This window comes from Strix aluco, chromosome 1 (assembly GCF_031877795.1).
Source record: "Strix aluco isolate bStrAlu1 chromosome 1, bStrAlu1.hap1, whole genome shotgun sequence".
NCBI classification, from domain to species: domain Eukaryota; kingdom Metazoa; phylum Chordata; class Aves; order Strigiformes; family Strigidae; genus Strix; species Strix aluco.
Genome location: NC_133931.1, coordinates 110,577,754 through 110,597,115, shown reverse-complemented (window position 1 = coordinate 110,597,115; position 19,362 = coordinate 110,577,754). Strand labels below are relative to the sequence as shown.

General features: G+C 40.1%; 1 protein-coding gene across 7 annotated transcripts in view; it reads left to right on the top strand.

The window, feature by feature from the left end:
* The window catches only part of XYLB (xylulokinase), an 83,721-nt gene extending 66,941 nt beyond the window's left edge, over positions 1-16,780 (top strand). For 4 of the 7 annotated variants that reach the window (XM_074831043.1, XM_074831025.1, XM_074831015.1 and 1 more), the window contains 5 exons: positions 1,989-2,047; positions 6,192-6,279; positions 8,512-8,606; positions 13,310-13,435; positions 16,495-16,780. In XM_074831043.1, the coding sequence (XP_074687144.1) occupies positions 1,989-2,047; positions 6,192-6,279; positions 8,512-8,606; positions 13,310-13,435; positions 16,495-16,578 (452 nt within the window). In that variant the 3' untranslated portion in view covers positions 16,579-16,780. Of the gene's footprint in view, positions 1-1,988; positions 2,048-6,191; positions 6,280-8,511; positions 8,607-13,309; positions 13,436-13,721; positions 16,339-16,494 lie in introns of those variants that run through there. The other 3 variants (XM_074831052.1, XM_074831063.1, XM_074831034.1) reach the window with 2 other exon arrangements.
* The last annotated feature ends 2,582 nt before the right edge of the window (positions 16,781-19,362 follow it).

Sequence of the window (19,362 nt, the reverse complement as noted above, 5' to 3'; positions counted from 1 at the left end):
TAGCAAGGAGTAAGTCTCCTGTCCAGTCCTTGATTCCTGATACAAACCTGTTATCTGTTACAGGGGCATTGGAGTCAGCTAGAAGGCACAAATCAGCCCTACCTGGCCCATCAGTTACTGTGCCAGTGAAAGCAGGCAGCAGTATATACTGACAGAGCTCTGAAACATTTGGAAGGTTGTGGAGCAGAAGCCCTAAGACACAGAGCTAGCATGCAGATGGAAATGCAAGAAGCAGTTGAACTAGGATAGGCTTGTGGTTTTCACAGGGGTGGTTGCTGTTTGGCTTTACTACTTTTCTGTTGTCCACCATTCTTTCCTGACGGTGATACCCCAGCAGTTTATTAAGGCCCTTTCCAGAGGCAGTGGAGAGCAAGCATGCCTTATTCTTTGGTTTTAGCTGTTGTGGAGTGTAGCAAGCATGTTTGTTTCTCATTCTCTCTTGCTGGCTGTCTCTGAAACGTGGTGTTTTCATGTTGGATATGGTAGTTCTGCAAGAATTTATATTCACAACAAGGTGTAGCAAGACAGAATTGCAACTACTAGGCAAATCATGTAGAGTTCAGTTTGGTTTCTAGGAACAGAGGCTTACTAGTTATTTTTCACTGGTTTCTGTGCTATTATGTTGTTGTGATAATCTTGGCAGGGATCTGTCACTCTGTGTTGGTATAATTGAAACTTGTTTTCCCTGAGGAATCACTCTGCTGTTTGTTTTATTTGTTTACTGACATTGACAGAGATCCTAATGGCTTTTAAAACCCAATTTGTGCATCACTGAATATCCTCCAAAGAGGAAAATAAAATTAAATTTATCAGTAAAATAGGGTCCCCCATGCAATGCTTTGTCTGGGTCTTAGACTCCACCTGAGCACCTAGCTGTGGGTCTAGAAATGGCACGGTGAGCTGCATCTTGTCTTTGTTTCTAATTCTGTCTTTGGGGCTTTGTCATTAAGATACTTGAAAGGATAAATGACTATAAGTTATTTAGGGCATCAGTATAAGTTGACCAGCTTTGCCTTGTGAGAAATAAATTAGCTTTTATTAAAAAGGAGGTTAAGGTAACAAAACAATAACCACAATAAATTTCCCCTTTTGGGAGGGTACACGTGATTGTATCACTTATTATTGTTATAAATCAAGCTAATTAAGTGTTTAGATTTTTAAAATATATGATATCGAAGTATTTATGCATTTTTTTTTCAGCCTTTGAAGAATTTCAGTGAGATCATCTGGATTACTTGTGTTCATAATGCCTTGCTGAATTGTGGTTATAGATAGATGCATGGCTTGTTGCATGCCATGCTCCAGAGGAGCATGCACAGTATGATAAGACACAGGACAGACATTCAGGAATGTGAGAAGGAAGGGTGGGCTTCTTTAAGGACTAAAGAATGCAGGATAATTTTTTTTTAACACCCCCAAAGCTGTGGTTTTGCATTGGATGAAGATTCAGGTATTTTTTTATTTTATTGGTGACTTAGACCATCTGTAATTACCTTTTGACACACTTCCTTGTCATTCAGGCATATAGGGATTGCCCAGATTTCAGTGAACTCTGACTGTGAACGTCATGAGGAGATAAATTTGGAAAATACTGCTGATTTTAAAGGTTATCTGTCAGTTTGTGTATATATAGCTATAAGCCAAACCAATCTGACCTCAAACCAGAACTGTAGTATAATAACACTCTGCCTTTCTTATTGTATATCTCTTTTGCAAATCTCCCTGACTTTGGTAGCACTATAGTAATAACAGATCTGCAATATTTATGTTGCCTCTTCTAAGGAAGTGTTCTAATGTGCCTTGGAAAGGTGGGTAATTGGTCTTACCTCCTTTTTTACAGAAGGTAAATTAGAGGTACAGAGAGAAAGCCCAGACCATCTGACTCCCACCTCCTTGTTCTCATTGCTTGGTTCAGTAGTGCAAATCTTGACAATATGCACTTATGCACTTTCAGTCTGATCTATATGTTGTGTTGTATTGCATTGCAGTGCCCAGAACAAGGATTTTGGCTACTGGTGGTGCATCTCACAATAAAAAGATCTTACAGGTAAGTAGAAAATTAAATAATTTGAACTGAACTTGCAGTTACATCTGCACCTTTATTTTGGTGTACTGAATCCAGATCACTGCAGCTGCACAGGAAGGTATGGATATGGGCTTTTGAATCTGTTGCAGGTCTTTGGGGCTTTTCTTCAGGTTTAGTGTGGAAACTTAGCTCAATGCTGATTTTATATTGAACTTTAAAGTTTTTTTTACACTCGACTAGTTTTATGAATGTGTATCTGAAGCACTGGTGATTTCCAGGTCTCATCACTTACATCAAATCAGTCAGCAAAGAAATCAAGAGGAGGCTTGATATGGTACCTGAGATTTTTGTAGTTTTTGTAATTCAGATCAAAGTTGGAGGGGGATTTTGCTGGAGCTGAATACTCAAAAACCCCACCCCAAACAAACAAAAAACCCCAAATAAACCCCCTAACCCTACCCTTGTTGTTCTGAATATCTGTTACTTATTAGCATTGTGTCACATATCAGGGGAGGCTACGCTTCTGTACAGTCTGTCCCCCCTCTTCCCACTTCCCTCTTCTGCTGCTGTTGCTGCACATCCAGCCCTGGTTAAGATCCTTCGCCTGTCTTCTTGAGAACAGTGTACTGCACGCTCTCTGTTTCTGCCCACTGAGGTATGGCAAAGCCTTCCTCACGAATGGCGAGAGGCCTCTCACCTGGGTTTTGCTATCATGGAACTACACATCTGGGTTGGGATTCATCTTGCGTGAACCCAGTCATCTGCAATGTGATGTCTGTCTACAATCTGCCAATCCTGTAATGGTCAGGGGAGATCCGGTCAGTTACAGTGCAAAAGAAACTGGATGGTATTTTAACTTATTAAACGTAGATGTCTCCCTCTGGGTGAGCCAGAGAGCTTTCTCTACTCCACTGACTGCCTTGACAAGCTCCCCTTTAACTAGAGGTGCAGACACAACCTGGAGTTAGATGTTTACACCAAAAGGCACCTGTCTTAATCTTGGGCTGAGTCCTGGTATTGAAGTTAGTCAACACAGGGTGAATTGCTTTCTGGAGATGCCAGTTCCTTTCCGTCAGCTAGAGAGAGTCTAGAGGACAGCCTCAACTATGTACCATATTCTTTGACAATTGCAGTCATATGAAAGGAAACTTGTCTGCTCTACGAATCCTGAGCTGGAGGTTGAAGGGCAAAGAGCAGAAAGCTCACTCTCTCCTAAGGCATCTAAAACACATGTTTGTATAACCATTGGTTGTACAGCTGATTGGGACACAACAAATTTGGCATGTTTTGCCTGTAGATGTCACTTCTCTTCATTTGCTTTGGTTATTTTGCTTAGGAACTTGATGTTGAAAAATTAACTGATAGATTAATTGCTTAAAACATGGTCCCTGCTGGAGTAATTCTACGAAGGATACATCAGGAAAGAGATTGGATTAATATATATATGAGTTTGTTTTTAAAGCTGTATCCCCGATTTAGGTGTCAGTAGGTTTTCCTTGCTGTGGAATGAAGGCAGAAACTGAATGACCTTATCATAGAATCACAGAATGGTTTGGGTTGGAAGGGACCTTATAGATCATCTAGTTCCACCCCCTCTGCCATGGGCAGGGACACCTTCCACTAGACCAGGTTGCTGAAAGCCCTGTCCAACATGGCCTTGAACACTGCCAGGGAGGGGGCAGCCACAACCTCTCTGGGCAACCTGTTCCAGTGTCTCACCACCCTCACAGTTAAGAATTTCTTCTTTCTATCTAATCTGAATCTACCTTCTTTCAATTTAAAACCATTACCCCTTGTCCTATTACTACACTCCCTGATAGAGAGTCCCTCCCCATGTTAAACAGTGGTGGTCCCAAAACTGACCCCTGAGGAACACCACTCATCATTATAACATGTAATTCTGCGATATACACAGCTGAAAAATTGTGGGGATGGGAGAGTGGTGGCTGTGGTGCTTGCTATTCGCGTGTAACAATACAGCTGCTTTTAAAACTCATTAAAGGTGTCTTAAAATAATATGATCAATACAGTGTCAACCATTTAATTCAATCACTGGTTAATTGGATCCTCCTTTTTAATTTAATCAAAACTTCAGAAACCATATCAGTTGCACGAAGTATAACAACTTCCACTCTTATCATGGTCAATTTTGGGTAATTTGTTCCAGGGCTACAAAAGACTATCATTTAATTAATCAGCATTCACTAACTCCTATATTTTACACCGCAAAGGAGGCAACTTAGGAAAATCTGTTAAAAAAGTATAGTAGGGTGGCTTTCTTCATGGTTCTGGGAGCCTTTTTATAACATACGTGGCGCTTGGTTAATGACCACATGAAACACAGTGAAATATCTTTAACAGTAAAACCTCTAACAGTTTCTTTTAAAATTATTCATGAGAAAGACCATAGTTTCAAATTACTAAATATATGAACTTTGAATAATTTTAATTGTCACAAAAGGTAGTTATTATTTGTAGTATTACAGCACTTATTAACATTCAGTATAGAGCTGCATTGTATAAGGCTGTGCAGAGATGCAAAACAAAACAAAACAAAAAAGACCTCTGTTGTCCAAAAGAACGTACAATTCAAAGTTAAGAAATACAGATTAGAGATGAGATGAAGAAGCAGATGGGGAGTGTGCTAAAACAATGCAGTAGTATTGGCTGGCAGGATGGGCAGTGGAACCAGCGCTCTGTGACCTTAAAATTTCCAGAGGGCTTTTTAATGGATACCGTGATTAATTTTCCATTTGTCGTCTAGCACTGAAGCTCATGTATTGCTCAGTGCTGCACTGAAGCTCATGTATTGCTCAGTGCTGGCTTGCAAGCAAAGTTAGGCAATACTGACTTGGCTATCTTACCAGAAGAGAGAGTTTTAAATGCATAAGCTCAGGCTTCCATTGGATTCTAGTTAGCAGACAGCCATTTTTGTTTAAAATTATAAAAATTGGTGATTTTCAGAGGTTTTAGTTTGCAGATTCCCCACAAACTTTTAGAGAAAGAGGCAAAATCATTTAGAAATGTCACATACTATTTTTTTTCGATAGCATATATGGATTGAATTTGTTAGTCATCTTTTATGAAGCCTTGGGGCCCATGATCAGTAGGGCTATAAATTCCTGGATTGGGGTTGCAGATCACTAATCCAAATGGTTTGGATTCCTGGATGCTCTGGCCTTATTTTAGACTTGATTGTATGATTATAAATCGGGTGATACACTGTTCCCTTTGGCAAAAGTAACAAAACCAGCAGATGTTAAATCTGAATTTTTACCTGCTTCTTGCATTGCTCAGCCTGAGGGGCACCTGCAATCCTAGAGGTGATGAAACCAAAATGGAAAGAGTTTGTTGACAATGTTTCTGGAGTACAGTTACTGAACCTCCTATGTCCCTATCCAAATATGTCTTCATTTTTCCCCTTCTTGTATCTGTTTTCTTAAACATGCACTGTGGGGAAGAGCACACGTACTCAGTGAGTGTGAGATGCCTGGTGACGATTTCAATGCAGAACGATGTGTGGTTGAATAACTTTAGTATCTGTTGGATACCGTAACAAATTATTTGCCTGTAAAATTTTCTTTGTATTGCTCAAGCCAAGTTGAGAAGTGTCTTGGTATATCTTCATAGCTAAAGATCCCTTGAATACAGGAAAATTCCTGGTAAACGTAGAAGACAGGCTTAGCAGGCCTTCATACTGCTGGAGCTTTTCTTTTATCAAAGTTAAGAATTGAGGAGCCATGACTGGTTCCTCTTTCCTTCCTTCCCACTTGGCTCAGTCATAAGCATGATGGTAGAAAACAGGCACCAGCTGTGGGTTCCTGAGCAGATCTCCTTGCCCCATTGTAAGTCTTTGGCATGGACTGTTTTGCCTTATGAGGGAGATGATGCTTGGACCTAGACTCCTCTGAATTTGTAATAGAGAGACCTGGAGAGAAATGAGACTTTGTTTCCTGGCTGCAGTTATATCTCTAGCTCAGATGTACCAATACCCTGGTGTGTGACAAGTTCAGGACTCATTGTTGCCTGCAGTGCTTCTTTCTGTGTGTACCCAAATGCTTGGCTGAGTTATACGGTAGCTAATTGTTTTCCTAAGCAGTGATAGGGGATTGCTTATCCCTTGTCTTTCATGGACATGCATAACCGATGCTTTGGTACTTCTCAGGTCCTGTCTGATGTGTTCAACGCACCGGTGTACACTATCGATACTGCCAATTCTGCTTGTTTAGGAAGTGCTTACAGAGCAATTCACGGTAAGACTGTAAGGAGATACTTCTGAGCAGTCTGGGCATTTAATTTCAGTTGGTTAATACTTGGGATTAACATTACTGAAAATGAGGGGAGAATAAAGCTGTGTGAATCTGACTGGAAGGTGACTCAGGTCAAAGAGGGGTTTTTGCTCTTAGTACACTTGGATCAGGCCCAAGAATAACATTTACATTATAATTCAAGTCTGGTGCCTGCTTCTCAACCAAGGAATAGGGCCTGGAAACTGTTGGTACTGACAGGGGAAGATCTAGGACCTTGATGTGTTAAGTTGCTAAATCCATGTGCTGCTCTTAGACGAATACAGCCACCTGAAGATGCTGGTGTAGCCTGCTGCCTCAGTGTGTGGACCAGGCTGGATTGTCTGGTCAAACCAAACAAAAGGTCAATTCTAGCAAAGAAGATCAGAGAGGGCGGAGATGACAGGACCGGCAATACTGCTGGCCAAGTAAATGTTATTAAACCTTATATGTATCTTCCAGCTTTTAAACGTCAAGATGAAGGATGTGCAAGGTGTCCTGGGCTCCATGCTCAAGTATGCACTTTCTCTTGTAAAAGTGTAAATCTTGGGATACTCTTAGGTTGACCAGTCATTTTGCTTGCTGTACTACACCACTCACTGTAATGCAGCAGCCCAAGTCCCAGATTTAAAATGTTAATTAATTTGATCTATGAATGCATGCAGGTGTATGTTAAGGGTGGGCCATCGGCCATTTAAGAGTTGAATCCCAGGCAGGAAATTTTATTTACGTATTTTAAACCAGTTTCTAATATCTTACAGCTAAGCATGTATCAAATTCCAAAGTCCTTATTTAGGCCAACTTTTGTTAGCCACAGTTTTTCTGATTAGAAGCTTTAGGATTTGGACCTTAAGACATGGATAGCTTCTGTACAAGTTCATGTAAGATCATGGGATTGCAACAAGCATGGAAAAGATAACATCAGCCATCAGAAGAAATCAGCCAAGTTTTAATTTTAGAAGCAAATTCTGCTGTCACATTATAACATCTGAAGACTACATGCTCTCTTGCATTTGAAAACAGCACAGAAAATTGCACAGCCAAAACTTGAGTTGATGTGTTTAATGCACACAGCATGGTCTCCTCTTTATTTCCAGAAGAGACACAAAGGTTCTGTCATGCAAAGTATGCTTTTGCAGGACAGTGGAAACAGTACTGTTAGGTTATCAGTATGTTTGAAGCCACAATGGGACTATTTTTCCATCTTGGGGGGCCAAGTTTCCAAACTGTTTTTCTCTGTACTCAGACTTTGTCTGCTGCTTCAGAAGCCACCAGAAGCTTCCCAGCACCTAATGCTGCAGGCAAATTCCTTGCCCATGAATGCATGTGAAATGTGGAGCCATCATTAAAGGTTGTGCAGATATTTTGTACGTACGGAAGATGTGTATTCCCTCTGCCAGTTTGGCATATGAAATCTTGAAGCTTGGTTGACAGAGCGTTTGAGTGAAGATTTCAGATGCCATGCTGATGGAGGAACTCCTCAGCTCAGGTACTCTGCCAGCCAAGCCCCAGGGGCTTGCTGTGTATGTTTCTAAATGGCATTTCTGATTGATGCTTTCAGCTGACTCACTCTTGGCCAGGCAAAGGAATTGAGTAAAAGTGAAGACTACTAATATAAATGAAATATTGATGGCAAGGACTCCTTAATAATATTGCAGTGTACGTCTTCAAGTAGGGTGTTCCACAGTTAGCCTGGGGTTCTTAGCAGGTGTACAAGAAACTCCTGAAATGCTGCAATTCACTTGCAAAGCAAAATGCAGTAGTAGCAGAACTCCCCTATTACTCTGCTTCCTTATATATAAATATATTTAATAATTTGTAGCTTATTTTCTTGACAGTGTTTTCACTTCCTTTTTTTGTTTAGTCACATTTTGTCCTTGAATTCCTTGCTTCCACGTATTTTCACTGCTGTTTACTGTGTTGTTGTAACCATAAATAATTACTGATATTGTTGAATAGCATTTCTGCTGCTTACCTATTCTCCAGGGTGTGAATTGAGTGATTGGCAAAAACTCAATCAGAGAGTCCTAACTTCCTGGGCTAGCGCGTGGGAATGTAAGATCTTCTGCCATTTATCCTTCAATCCTGAATGCTGACCTGACCAGAGAAGATCAATATAATGTATTAATTTGCCAGGGAGTCAAGGCACATCCCTCATCGTGCTTTTTGCATTGATCAGGATTGTGATTCTCATTGCAGGGCTTGTAGCTGAGATGAATGTGTCCTTGGCTGATGTTGTGAAATTAGCACCGGAGCCTAGATTGGCTGTTACACCAACTGCTGGGGCTGAGGAGGTGAGCAAGCTTGGGAATACCATTTTTCTTTTCATTTCCTGTCTTCTTCAAGATGTAGTGGTTTGCTAATTCTTCTAGTAAAATAGATTAATTTAAGAAACATTTGGTACACAATTCTTGTTCCTTGTTGTAAAGATAGATTTGATTTTGGGAGATCTTTAGTGTTGTAATGGTGCAATAATCTGATCACTCCATCCAGGTGTGCGAGAATGATTTTTTTTTTTTTTTTTTTTTTTTTTCTAACTGGGTGTGATCAAAGAGCAAAATCTGTTCCTTGAGGGTCAGAAAAAGTTATAAAATAGGTTGAATTTGGATACAGGATGGTCAGGTTGTAACTGATAATATTGATAAAATAATCTTGACTTGTTTGCAGCAAGCAGCATGGAAAAAGGTGTGGTGACAGTGCCTTCTGGCCTCTTGGAACACATCCTCAAAAATCCTTCCTGTCTGATCTTAAACAGTGGTCAGCAATCGTATATCTTCATTTGTAGCTCCCAATTGGAAAGCGTGCCAACTGGGAGGATTCAGTAGGCACAAATCTTTGGTACCATGTCCATCCTGGGAATTTCGGTGCATTTGAACGTGAAGCTTGTGCTTTATGGGGTCACATAGGTAAAGCAAAAGAAATAGTCATTGTTCCTAACTATGTCATTCCAGCCCTTGTAAAACCAAGGAAGGAATCGTTGTCTCAGGCCTTCCAGTGCAGCCCTGCACCTCTCGCTGTCAGGTGCCAAAGGCCTTAGTTTACAACAGCTTCTGAAATACAATGTCCAGTAATAAATAAACAATACAATATAGTAAGATTCGTAGAGAACACAAGTTTAAATAACCAAAGGTGAATCCAACTCTGTCTTCAGCTCTGCAGAAACTTCTTTTACATCAACACAGCCTTGTGCTCTCCATTTATGACATTTGGATGTGCCCTAACTACAGGCAACAAGGTTTTAAAGCTTTTATTTAAACTGGGAAATTAATGATCTGCCAGAACTACTAACTCCCAGCTACATGTGTAGTGAAGCACCAGATATCATCATGAGTAATAATAGAAATGATCATGCTGCATTGTGCCTGCCAGCATATTATTTAATTATTAACTGAGATGGAGGAGCTCAGTAATCGAATAGAAGTCCCCTTCAGAAATATTAAGACATTGAATAATTTAAACTTGATTGATCTGATCTCATTTACTCAACCTTCCCCCCTCATTTTAAAAGATAAAATAATTAACAGCAATGGCCTGTGTTGTGTGTGCTGCAGCTGAAGCCTTCTGCAGAGAATACACTTCAAGAGCAGATCCCTGGTGTCTGATTCAACCTCACGTTGCTGCCCTGTCCCCACCAAAAATGCTGTCTGCTGAAAAGCTGCCAGGCTGGCTTGTGTGGAGGTGGAGAGTGCTGAGACCTGCTTTTGACCCCTTGGTGCTGCTTCAGCTGTAAAACTCAAGGGCAGGGAACACAGCTGTCACTCACAGGGGCCTTGCAAGAGCAGCAAGTACCTTGTACCCCTGCAGGGGCCAAGCTAACCTAACTGGAAAGATCAGTGGGAAATTCATTTACCTCTTTCTATTTTACTGTCTGCATAAAATGGCCTGGAAGCTAAAAGAGTTAATTATCTCCCCCTCGATACTTTTCTTCTCCTTTTCCACTTGGTTAGATCTAGCTCTCGTAGCACATCTTTTTATTGGTTTTAAATGATGTACAGCAGTGAATTATTGCCCAGTAGATAAGAGTGAATGATAGAGAAGATAGTGGCCAAACAGCATGTGAAGGAACAACCATTCCTGTGCTTTAGCTTAGCTTGCCAGCTTCATTCCATTAAAAGCAGCTTCTTGCAATTACGTATTCCACATAATATTTGTTTTCTTCCTGTCTTACAATTTTGTAGTTGATGGTAGATTCCTTGGCTGGTTTCATGGCCGTGAAACTGCAGAAAGCCAGAGGGCCTGTCAGTAATACAGTGTGTTAGCATGAACAGTGCAGTAAAAATTCATAATGTGATGAGTCAGTTTGATTCTGTTTTTTACAGAGCTGCATCTCCCTGTCCATCCAGTTTCATTGTGTTGAGGTTAGAGCCTTTCACTTAAATGACGGTTCTTTTTATAAACTTCAGAGTCATCCTGAGGTTAAGTTCTGTCTCACTGAGGAGCTCTTCTGAAAGACTCTGGCTAACCAATGTGAAATTCCCTGGACCACTTCCCTACGTTTTTTGGATGGCCACAACTAAATCTTGGCAGGGTGGAGAAAAAACAGGTTATAACACAGCAATCTGCTCAGGGTTCATCCTTTCTTCCTGGTATAGGTTGGAGACAACATGTGTTAGATCATTGGAGAGAGGAAAACCTCCTATAGACAGAGGTCAAACACAACAGTTTGATGTAGCTTCCTCTTCATTGCCAAGGCTTATGCATGCAGTAGGGTTTTCCAGGAACCAAAAATGCAAAAAGTTGCATTTTGCTTTGATTGCTGAGGGATCGTTTGTGATAACGAATGTGATTTCAAAAAGGAAGGGCAGGGCACACAAAACAGCTTTTCTGGTTCAATTAAACTGATGGGCAAGTAAAATGGAATGAAGTCACAAAATGGGGTACATATTGCTTGTGATGGGTGATGAATTAGTAGTTAGTGGAAGCTGAAGTCCCATACGTTCCAACTTGTCTAGCAAAAATGTGACTTTATCCTGTAGCAGACCATCCTGCCTTGAAGAGACCATTTCAAAGAGGATAAATTCCTCCCTGTGGCTGACCCTAACTCTCTTAGTTGAACCTGATTGCACAGTATATTTGTAGGGTGTGGGGGCTCACTTGAGCTTGTTTCTAATTCTGTCGATACCCAAACAGGTCATAAGGTATTCTGGTGGTAACCACCATGGTGATAGTCTTTGGTCACTTACTCAACCTAACTAGCTGAGATCAGTCATCTGAGGTTTAACATGATGATTCCTCCTTCTGTATTTTCAGAATAGCAAAAATTAAAGAGTCATCTCACCTTTTTGGAGTCATCTCACCTCCTATCCCCCTGAGGAGAAAGATTAATCAGAACCACTGAGCATGACAGAAATAACCAGGAAATTCTAGAGTAATAAATACATGGTAACAGACAGAAAGAATCAATTATTCCAGCATTAGAATTGAGATCTATTTTAGTAATCTCTTAAAACAGAGATGGTTGGCTAGTTGGTTAATTAAGCAAAAAAGCATGAGAGAGAACATGATTGTCTGGAGTTGATCTCTTGTGTTTATACAAGTCGTGTGCCTGTGACATAGTGTCACATTTATTGTAATATTTTCCTGTAGGGCTTTGTAGGGAGAAGGCGTAGTGCAGTTCGCTACCTCTGGATGTGTAATTTTTGATTGCATTATTGACTCTAGTGAGATGTATTAATCCTGCAAAAATTCAAGAAGGGAAAATGTAGACCTAACAGGTTTTCTTGACTTCGGTGAATTGCCTTGTAAGTAGGTAGATTTATAGAAGTGACCTTATTACCCAGGAAGGTTATAATGACCTATTTATTGATGTAAAATAATGATATTTTTGTTGAGTTAGATTTTGGAGGGGGGAGGTAGTTTTCTAGAATTGGTTTAGGTTGATAATTTAGTGCAAGGTAGGTAATAATAATACAACGACAAAAATATAATAGGTATTGATGGAAGTTTGATTAAGGTGATTTGTGTAGCCAATATTTTTTTTAACCTATTAAACTGATTAAGATAGGCTTGCAGAATGAATATCTGAAGTAAATAAAGTAACTGTTTGAGGTATGGTTCCTTGGAGCAGTCTTCAGAGTATTTCAGGAAACTGTCATATTCTTTCTGCTTTACTAGTATTCTTTCTGTGTTAAGAAAGGTGAACAACTGCTGTGATTTAAAAATAAAACATTTGTAACTCCTGATTTCTTAAGAAAATCTCTTTGAGTAATTTGAGTTCAGTTTTTTTTAAAAAAAAGGACCTATCAAAAGTAACAAGTGTTTGTGAGAGACTGATTAATTTTAATCTATTCAGGGTAGATTAAATGTACTCGGTAGATTAAAATTAGATAATCATCAGCATCATCTTTGTAAATTGTAAATTTTGAATTGCTCCAATCATTGGCTAACATAGCATTGCAGGAGATAGAAGGATCCATGTGGATTGTCACTTGCAGTAATAATTTGTAGCTGGTTTTGCTTTTAGAGGGCAGCAGGGACAATGTAAACGGTAAAAGCTATGTTGAGTTCATAGGCTGGTACTATGGTGAGATATAGCATAGGATAACATATTTGATTTAGACTAGAGAGCAAGGTAACATCTATTTGACTAGATTTTCCAGAGAGGGCAGGTTAAGTTATTCTCTGTTATAATGCAATATTTATCATTGGCATTTTCTTATTTATTTGTGGGACGGTTGGAGTGTGGCCAGATTGTCCCAGGAGAGAAGTTTAGGGTTTGGAAATGAAGCCATCAGAGTACTGCTGATGTTGTGGAGTAGGCTATAGAGATAAGCAGGAGAAAAAGTGGTAATACAGCAAAGACAATTAAATTATGGACAATAATAAGGTTCATGTTGTGATACATATAATTACTTTTGTTGAATATCATGGTTTGATATATTAAGTTTGAGGCTATGACAGAGAGGGGATTTATGTTCTTGAGTTTTTATGCATCACTGAGAGTTCTTTATTCCCTTTGGACCTCAATTATAAAAATAAATCTATATAATTGCCTCAGGAAAAAGACTTCTGGAATCACTTAGGAGGAGTTGCCCGAGGTTCTGCAGAGGGAGTTCAGTCACGGCAGACGTGGAGAAGCATCTTTCATAGACACAACTGTGTGCGTGCTCAGGCCATGTTCTCGGTCAGTGCAGTTTGGCTTTTCTTCTCTGTACTTCATGGGAGCTGCACTGCTTTGGCCCCAAGCTTCAGCTGGTGTCAAGCTGGCATGTAAAATACTGCTTGTGAAAAGCTTGTAGTACTGCTGCGTTTATCAGCCATGATGTACTGGTGGTATTACAGCCAAATTCCCTGAGGAAGAGGGATTTAAGACTTTGGCTTAGCCCTCTGGACTGTGCTGCTTTTTACCCCAAATGAACAGGAACAGAGTGCAAGGGATAGTCTTAATTTTTTGTTTGCATTTTTTTCAGATGGTCCATAATGCAGCATTCATTTACACCTAATGGCTGAGAAGCTTATTGCAAATGCCTGAATTTTCTCAATTAGCAAGCTAAGTGCTTAAGTCCAATAAACAGGAAAAGAAACTGTATCACTAAATGTGGTTGTTCATTTATTTTGACAAATTTTAATTTAGAGTGATGTATTAACAATAATACTTCCCAGCCTTCTACTAAATGGTCTGTTGTGTATTTTGTGAAGATACTGCTGGGTAAGTAATATGGAGCCTGCTTTCTTACTGCCTGAGCTCACTTAGCACTGCAGCTCTGTTGTGCTGAATCTTTGCTGAGAAGTGCTTAGAGTTTATCAAATTTACGGAACAGCAAAGTAAGAAATAGTGAGGCTCGATTATAGATGCTTCAGTGAATAAAGGAGCTGTTTTTGTTTGACATGCTGATACTCCCAGTATAGCCATAGTTGCCTGCTCAATATTTTGTTTACTCTGCTGTGTATATTTAGAGGAAATGGGAGCAATAATATTCTTTGAGAACATGAAAAGAATATATATATGTACTTCACTGAGCCCCCAAGGCCCTCATGTAGTTAGTTAAAAATACCATGCCGAGTCATGTGGCAGTTCATAATAGTGGTGCATTTTATTTTCTAACCCCATAAATCTGCATAAATCTCCATGACCTCAGTATCACTGTCCTGTGGAGAAGAGGAGTTGGGGCACATACATGTTAAATGACTTGCCCGGAGTCACTGAATGAGTCTGTTGCAGAGGTAGGAGTGAGTAGATTTCTGTGTTTTAATCAGTGAAAGAGACTCTAAGACTCAGTCACTGTGAGATGGGTTAAAAACTGTCCTGATGATGCCTTGGCTAGCAGTGTCTCTTTCCGTTTGCTGTGGATGCTCCTTCTCTTCTTCCCCTTCATATACTTAATCTGTTGTAGAAATGTATTTTAACTTCTGTAACATCTGGTTGGTAAAAGGGAAGAGTTGATCAAAACAGGCTCCTTCTGCAGAATTTGTCCATTAAGTTGCTCTGACCTGCCATGGTGGAAGTGGGAATGAAGAGATAAATCCAAGTTTCACTGCTCAAACTGAAGCAATCATTCAGGAAGAAGGAAACACAGAAACTGGATATTTTACCATCAATTGAAACACAAAATCAAAAGATGCTAATTCTTTATTTCCTAGATGAGAAAACTGTGATTTTTTTTTTTTTTTTTTTTTTCTCTGAAAAAATGTGACTGTTATAGACACTCTGGCTCCTGCAGGACTGTGCATAAAACTGCATAAGAACAACCCTGTCTCTTCCTACGGCTTCATAGTTTACGCTTGAAACATTTTCCTCCTGAATTTTTCGTGCATATACATATACAGTTGTTGGCTGTGGATCTTACCTGGAAAAGGATAAAATGCATTTAAATGCTGGATCTCACTTATTGATGAGAGCAGTAATTCACTTTACTGGGTATGATTCATTATGGCTCTATAACCTCTCTGAACCTGGAGCCAGGAGTGAGACTGCCATGATTATGAATAACATCAGTACAGAGGGCTTGTAGACTAGACTGGCGGCCCCTAGGATTCATTGCGGCAGGGATATGACCTTATGGCATCCTCCTAAGGACTGCTCCAGCCTGTACCAGACCTCACACTGGCTCCTAGCAGTCCTTTCTTTGTGCTCGAGCCAGCAAATGAGTGAATCTTGTCAAACTACTGATTTTATTAGATGGACAGTTAAAACCAGAAAGAGGAGATAAGGAAGAAGGTGTATTTCCAAGATCTAGATGTTTTGGGTTCGAGCCAGCAGTAGGGCTAGGCTCTATTCAGGATTTCTGCTATGTAACCTGGTCACATACAAGCAGCTCATCTTCTGCGATACGTCCTGTGATGAATTGGAATAAGAGAGAAGAAAAAAAAAAAAGGTAACAAACCAAATCCCAACATGAATCTTGCCCATATTCAAAAGCATAGAGTGTGTTTGAATCTGGAGTTTTGAATTTGAGTCTTGATTCTTCTTTTTATGGTTGTAACAATTCGATATGTAAAAATTCCTGGAGAATTCTAGCTAGGGAAGTACTTTTGGGAAGGAAAGATATTTGATGTAGTTGTGGAAAGAAGTTGGGTCTCTATTTGTCCCCCTGGGCCTGGGATCAGGGAGTGAGGAGCCTGGCCATGGAGCAGATTGTAGATAAGTCATGGCTATGAAAGATATGAAGGAGAAAAGAAGCTCAAATAGATATGGGAGTATGAGAGGGGTGGTAGAGGGTGTGTGAAGTGTATTTTAGAAGGCCCTGGTCAGCATATTGGCCAAGGAAGACCTTTCTGACGGTGGTGTTTGACTGTGCTTATTAGCAAGGCAGAGGAGGAGGTGACAGAGGCAGTGATCCATCCTGAGGTAGCGGAGGGAGGCAAGGACAGGAGTTCTGCCTCGGTGATTAGGACAGCTATTATGGAGGGGGCATGTCAGACTGGGAGAGGTGACTTCAGCTGAGCTGCTTCTCTGGAAGTGTAATGACTTCTGCTTATGGCAAGAAGTCAGCCACAATACGAACAACCTGTGCGTGTCATAAAATTAAGCTGTATAGGAGAGATGGTAAAAAGGACTGTGGCATTTGAAGAAGGAAGACTCTGCAGCATTTTCTTCAACTAATTAGGGAAAAAAAACCCAAACCTTTAGGTACCTACAAAGATGCTGCGTTTTTCAGGTCTGAAGATGCAGTTAAAAACTGCAGCATGATTTAAAAATCTAATTTTTTGACCTAGGCATATTTATTTCTTTTTCCTTTTTAGATCTATTGTCCACTTCTGAAAAGATATGCTGAGCTTGAACAGAAGGTTGTCTACAACCCAACCTCTTCTTGTCTTGCGAAATAGAAGCAAACAAAATTTATAAGTTGGCTGAAGAGTGGACTCCCAAGGAGAAGATCAGAAAAGATTTGCTCAGAATTTACTGGAGTTGTTTAAATCATTTTGTTCCTCTTAGTAGACAAATAATTTTTAAATGTCTGTATTTGAGTGTGTTGGTGGAAAAAATTACATCATGATTGAAAACTTGATTAAAAAAGCATCATATTGCTCTGTGTGTTTGTAACTTCAATTTTTCTTAGGTACTTTTTCAGATCATTGCTGTTTTGGAATAGCTGGATGACAAAGTCAAGTCCCTTGTATCTATGAATCACTCTACTCATCCCTATCAGCTCTGATTATGCAATTGTGCCAGCCTCTGCATACCTATCTGGCAGAGTATCTCAATTCCACAACTTCTCCTGCTTAAATCTTTTGAGGCTATCTTCTGTACATCTGTAGCTGGTTGATGTTTATATCTCTGCCTACGTGAAACCAACAGACAGCAGAAGCACACCAACTTAATCCCATCTTTCTTTAATATGTGGAGATTTGTGGTATGAAGGCTGATTAAAGTCTTTAAAGACTCCATGGAATCTTCAGAGAAGGGGAATTCTTGTTATATGACACTACGGAAAGTCTGTTGTGTGATAAAACATGATGTGTTTGGATTTTATAAATTATGGAAAGCACAGAGCCCTTATGTGATACAGACACCATTGTACAATGTTTTACTTGACATCAGTTTTGTAAAAAAGAAAATGAGGGAACAAACATGGGAAGTTTTACATGTTTCCTGTCTGTTTCAAAAAGCAGTCAGTTCATCTGCATACTGGTTTGGGGTTATTCTGTTTTCCTTTCCTCCTTCAGGTGTTGTGGCTGTAAGACTTTTTGTGCTGTGCCGAGTGTGACTGCAGAAGTCGGGCTCTGCTCCCAACAGGGCATGAAGGTCATGTTTTTTGATACCACCAATATCCTATTTCTCTCTTGGAGATCTCAGCAGAACTGATGACTGTCTTGCTCTGTTACTACTCTTTCACTTCAAATGTTTTAGTCCAGGTTAAGTAGCCTCTAGCTGAGAAAATCTTAAGAGAAAATACAAGCCAGTAGATCTTTCTAGAGAGATGTGTGGAAGTCACAGAATTTGAATGAACATCCTAAATCATCCTGTGCAAGTGGGAACACTTTACTGCACCATTCTGCAGTGCCGGCATCTTTCCCTTAGGATAAAATTTCTTCTGGGAATAAAGCAGACTTGGTTAATGAAAGTGACTGAAGCCTTTCTTCCCTTCTTGTAGAAGTTGTAATGTGCCTAGGGAATTGCAGGGAGAAGAGGATCTCTTTATTGAGTATTTGAGAGCAAGATTATGTCCCTGCTGGAGCTGGGTGACTCAAATTCATATTCTTCACATTACAGTGGCATAGGAGCACTCTCCCTGTCCCTGCTGCATCTCTACGGTGAGGGTGGGGACCCCTTGCCATGACTCACCTCCGGAGTGGCAGGGGAATGGGCATGTTCCTCCTTTGCTCTCCCTTTTATATTTAAGTGCTTCATTTGCGAGTACGAACAGTGCCTTTTTTTGTTCACAATTGAATAATTATAACTTCTCTTGATATTAGTATGATTACTCAGGAAGGTCAAGAATTACATTTCCGAGTTTCTAAAGCAGGCTTCTTTTAAGCAATTGCTTTAAAAGGTGGCATTACAAATACACATCTATCTCTTTTATGTGCTTATTATTCTGGGTCCCAAGGTACAGTGCTAAAACGTATAATACTTCTCACAGACCTCCACCGTCAGCAGTTGCTTTGTCATTGAGCAAGGCTGTAGAGAGGTACAGAAGGATTCATTAATGCACGTTAAACAATGCCTACTAGTTTAAGCACTATTACCACCATTATTAGTCTTTAGTTCTGCCTGGTTACTGGTTTGACATCAAGGTTAACCACACAGGGAAGGGATTCAGAGAGCTTTTTTAGCTTTGTGCAGTTTTGGTCACAATTTCTTGAGTATCAGCTCATTTGGCTTATCAGAGTAAGAAGACTGATGTCTCTTGTAGCTTTGTGGCTTTATTTGCCTCTGAAATGGGAAATTCAGGGTCAATTTCTTACTCAGCTGAAGAAGGTTAAAGCTTACGTTTCCCAGCTCGTGGCACAGGTTAGAACATTTATAGATAATATATTGGCTCCTAGCAAAGCATTATGTGGTGCTAGGAGGATATTGTTTAGATGGTTTAACTACTTTCTGAGCCTGAGCTGTTCTCTGGATAGGGAAAAGGAAACACTTCCTTCTCTTTTGGGCTGGGTTGGGGCTCTCTGATGTGTCCCACATTAGCATTAAAACACTTTCCTTGGGGTAGCTGATGCACTGTGTGCTTGCTGAAGGAGTCCCTGAGAAAAGACTGAGGTGCAAGGCTCTGAAGGGCCAGGATTTGAGGACCACTGAATTATAGTATTGCTGTGGTGATGGGTTTATTAGGGCTGGCCTCTGAGGAATGGTGTCTGGAGTATAAGAATTTATAGACAAGCTCTTTTTTTTCCAGCTCACCAAAGTTGCACATGTTCACTGACTAGTGTCAGCTAGAATAAGACTCAGTAAATCTCCCCCTTGAAAGGCCCTTTGAAGAAATGCTGCTGTAAGACTTCCACCACTCTTTTCTTTTTCTCTTTTCAGGAATGCACATTAGCCTGCCAAGGAACCACAGGTTTCTTGCTCTTACATGCACATCCCTTTAAAAAAGCCCCAGTGATGGAAGGACCTGCTGTCCTTTAGTTTCCAAAATCACATGTTTTTTTGCCAGCTTGTCTACCTTA